Source organism: Sphaeroforma arctica (genome assembly GCF_001186125.1).
Source record: "Sphaeroforma arctica JP610 unplaced genomic scaffold supercont1.1899, whole genome shotgun sequence".
Lineage (NCBI taxonomy): Eukaryota > Ichthyosporea > Ichthyophonida > Sphaeroforma > Sphaeroforma arctica.
Genome location: NW_014038659.1, coordinates 1 through 4,322, shown reverse-complemented (window position 1 = coordinate 4,322; position 4,322 = coordinate 1). Strand labels below are relative to the sequence as shown.

The following is a 4,322-nucleotide window of genomic DNA, read 5'->3' as shown; positions in this document are numbered from 1 at the left end:
TCACTGTCAACTCACACTACTCGGATTGTGCGCACATGACACACTCCGGTGTGCGCAATACTTCTTACTCTCCTTTCTCACTCATTACGTGACAAAGCCAGTGAGTTCAATTCTCTATCTGGTACTTGTTGGAGCACCTGTCCATTTTTGGCGGGTGGCCTGGGACCGGTGTATAGAAGATTGGAACTGTCATTGTCTGTAGCTTAGTGATGACCGCAGATATGCAAGAGCCACCACATACTACATCCACATCATATACGCGAATCCCAAATATCCCCGAAAAAAATTGATGGAAGTGAAGGGAAATCACAAGTAAAACACTCAGTGCGCTACGAGCATTCACTCAAACTGTTGTCATGGAGATTCATTTCTCCTATACCCTATAGATAACTATTACAGTCATAAGAATACGCAGTCATCACCGCTGCAGGTTTCCATATACACAGTGTTGTCCTGACCATCCGATGGACCGTCGTCACCTGCGTGCAAGCGCTTTTGCGCATTAGAACAGTGTGTACTACTAGATACGAGCTTCTTGATCTAAAGAGAGTGTATTATCTCGCCATGTGAATGGCATGGTATCATCGAATCGTGTACATCCGAAAATACCAGCGGAATCGAGACAAGACTCCATCGCACTGCCCTGGGCCTTGCAATTTGGTTTCGGACACAGTGCAGCTCACTACTCAATTTTGGACACATCCGCGGTTAAACTGCCTCGCCACAGCTGCTTCAAATCGTTGATAAACCGTTTCTCCGTGACGGCAAAGACCACCGCAGTGACCAACAACATACAGACACCCACAAGCACATGCTCTGCACGCGCAACGTACAATCCCCTCGACACAGCCGCCGCTTCATCGTCCTCGCCACTCAGCAGCAGTGCATGGGATACCTGCGTGACCAGCCCTGACGCTACGAGCGTACACAGAAGCCAGAAAGAGGGTACAGCCTGGTACAGGGGGTGGGTGTTGTGGGCGGTTGCCTGGGGGTGAGTGAGGGTGCGGGGTGCAAAGTACTGGAGAGCGTGTCTGAGTCCGTACGCTATGCGCAAGCACATGTTCAGGCAATTGGCCACTATAAACCCAGCCGCCTGCAGTCGCGTGCGGGTGAGGGTGAGCGACGCAGCCAAGTACACCACCGAGAATCCTACCATGAGACGGTTGTACGCCTCAATCGTGTTCCTATCGGCAGATGCCAAAAGGAAGCACTCGGTGATACCGTTGATACCCAGCACCAGTACATACAGACAGTACCACGACAGCAGGGCAGGGCCAATGCCGATACTAATCGCCTGCCCTCCGTACATGTCCAGTAGTATGGTGGTGTAGGACGGTCCAAAACACACGAAAACGAGGCCCAGAATGCCCACAAACTTTAGTAGAGTGACCAGCGCACGGGCCGCCAGCGCTTTGCGCTGTGCGAATGTATTGGACTGGCCTTGCCGGCTGTCCGGGTGGGTGTCTGTGTGTGTATGTTCAGCTACACCCACACCCGCAAGCGGTTGTTCTTGGTTTGTGCCTAGCCACGTGGCCCGTGTTGGCGGCTGTTGCAACTGTATACTGTTCTGGCTGTGTTCCTGGGGGATGCTTTCATGCGTCTCGTCCCTGCTGAGGATCGAGGTGAAGAAGAGGTAGTAGCTCTCCTCAATCGGCTGAAACAGAAATCGGGCCACAAGCGATCCCAGGTTACTCACCACATCAAACACACCCTGCTGCCCAAAGTCAATGACCGCAAACAAAGTCATCACATAGCGCTCGCCTTCGGTTAGGAATTGCTTCAGGAACGACTGCTTTGTGAATGAGAATGTCAACAACACCACTTTCTTTGTTTCCGCGTCGATGGTAAGCGTGCTTGGTGCCAGACCAGCCAATGTGGTAACTGGTGAAGTGGGACGGGGTTGGCGAGAGAAGTTGAAGTTGGGTTAGTTAGCAATCTGATCTCAACGCGAGGAAAATATGTAGCCATTGTCTCAATACAATCCCCAAATAACAGTGTCGTCGTCCTTGTGATTGAGGATATTAGAAACAAAGCGATATAACAATACATATTTGTAATAATCTATTTTCGAGGAGTTGCCCACTCTCGCCATCTTTGCTACACCAACGGATCGAAACAAGATTTGATCACTGCCCCACAGTGTGCTTTACCTGAAACGTGATATACAAAATGCTAGTGATGGTACAGAGACCTAAGCAGACATATTTACCATCGAAGTTTACTTTCCGACAACTCAATAATGGACTAGTAACAGTAGATTGTTATGTTAAAACTATCACTAGCACACTTGTTGCTCGCGCCATCCTTGAAACAATTGGACCGAGGCACCGGTTACAGGACAGTGTTTCGCCACGGTTTATATTACGATGTAAACCCCCGTGTATTCGGGCGCACACCACTGCCCACCAAATAACAAAACAGCCCACACGAATTTTCTAGACTACAATCCACTACAATGGCAAACTCATTCTGTACGGCGCCACTAAAAAGATGCCTTTGGCTGTGCCACAATCTCAGCATGTCGTACTATTATAAGTCACACAAACACGTCATACCTGGCAGCGGTGGAACGTGCGTTGTGAGAGACTGCTGGTAGCGTACGTACGATATCCATCCGACAATCAGACAACTCGCGTACACACACGCGGCAATCCCAAATATGTTCAGGCCCCATTCCGGCACGACTACAACTAGTACCACGGTGACTATACATCGCACCAGCAACGAAGCTCCCTCAACCAACACCCTGCCACCCACCAGGAAATGGGCGTGGCAGAAGATCCACATAGGCTCGCAGGCAAGCTCCAGCAGAGTTGCTATGGCGAAGAAGGCCACACTGTGTGATGCGAAGGAGTGGTGTTTGACGGGCGAGTAAGATAAGGGTGCACAAAGGCAAATATAACGGAAAGACGGACGAAGATGTGAGTGAATAATTGGCTGGATTCTGAAATCGGACGGTTGGACTAAAGCAGATATGCAAGGACTGCCCCTTCTTGCGAGAAGAGAGTGACGCACGGGCAGTGTAGTGCCGCTGGATAGCACTGGTAGGTGAGTGGGTCTGAAAAGCCTGTCTCCGGCAGAAAGTAGAGAAGAATGGGATAGAAATAGTCAAAATATGACACAGGTGGGTGAATACGGGATGTGCGATTTCTCGTTGCGACGCAACAGTGAAACGCCGTTTAATGGCAGTTGTACGTTCTGCGTTGGATGGCCTGCTGAGCGACCGGTCTCGGACACCGGTAGTTCGAAAAGGATGATGGAGACGATATTTAGCAATGTGCCCTGATTGAATTTTAATGCGTTACTATAGAAGTTGACAGCAGATGGTTCGAACAATGTGTTGCAGGTACTATGCTACCATCGATCTCGAAGATATGGTGTACACTGCGTGCTTGCTGCCACTGCAACACCTGAACAAACAAAGGTATAGTGAACAATATATTTGTATGGCGAGATAATCGCGTCTCAGGCATGGATTAGAAACGCAAACCATCGGATAGTTCTGCCGCACAGCTTGGCGTTACATTACTGACGATACTACAGCGCACCTATAGACTCCAATTCCGCAAAGGCTGTATCATACCTTGATTCGTAGTTTGGCATAGAGTCGTCTGGCTTCTCTAGGAAATTCACCCACACGTACCCAACCGCGCTGACTACAAGCAGCCCCAATGGTAGGCTGTTGTACGCAAAGAAGTGTAAGCATTAGAGATAGCATACAGTATTCAAAGAGGAGAGATTCTGGAGGATACTGCGGGTAGAACGGTCATCCATGATATGTGCACGTATATTGTTTGTGACCATGAATATACGAACACAAGTCTTGCTCGACGAGCGTAAATTCTTAAACACTGACCACAAGCAAAGCCAAGAGCTACGTGAGGATACCCACCGGTCTTTTCATGCGAGAGCACTACTCTCACCAATATTTTTTAAGATTATATAGACATATGTAGAATAGTTCCGGACGTTTCGAGATGTGGCCCAATAGTGTCCGTAATCAGTACATCTACAAATGGGCAGGACGAAAAAACAAACCACCGCACGGCAGTCGGGGGTTACATATGTATTCCGTATATTCATACGTAGATTTGTAGAGAAGACACAGACCATGTGAATCGGCTAGAAACAACAAAAAAAGACAATTTCACAGTATCATCAGTAGAAGGGGCAAAGCATGGCCAAACACGATACTTGACCATGGCAGGGCCTCTACTTAGGTAACATAATGAGATTTTCCGCGTTACTGTATCGAGACATGAAAAGTAACGAAAGAACGCAATTTCAGATGAAACAATGCGGGATTATAAAATCCCAGAAAG

General features: G+C 48.5%; 1 protein-coding gene across 1 annotated transcript; it reads right to left on the bottom strand.

Annotated features, from left to right (window-relative positions):
* Positions 1-3,681, bottom strand: SARC_11824 (hypothetical protein). Its single transcript, XM_014294082.1, has 3 exons — positions 3,584-3,681; positions 2,556-2,836; positions 1-1,881 (listed from the first exon to the last, which is right to left on the bottom strand). The coding sequence occupies exons 1-3, from the start codon at positions 3,601-3,603 to the stop codon at positions 683-685; spliced, it is 1,500 nt and encodes a 499-aa protein (XP_014149557.1). The 5' UTR covers positions 3,604-3,681; the 3' UTR covers positions 1-682.
* Positions 3,682-4,322: the final 641 nt, after the last annotated feature.

Coding starts and splice junctions, on each gene's coding strand:
- SARC_11824 (XM_014294082.1), bottom strand. CDS start 3,603: ATGCCAAACTACGAATCAAG. Junction 2,837..3,583: donor ATGCCAAACTACGAATCAAG/GTATGATACAGC, acceptor CGCATCACACAG/TGTGGCCTTCTTCGCCATAG. Junction 1,882..2,555: donor GCACGTTCCACCGCTGCCAG/GTATGACGTGTT, acceptor CCACTTCACCAG/TTACCACATTGGCTGGTCTG.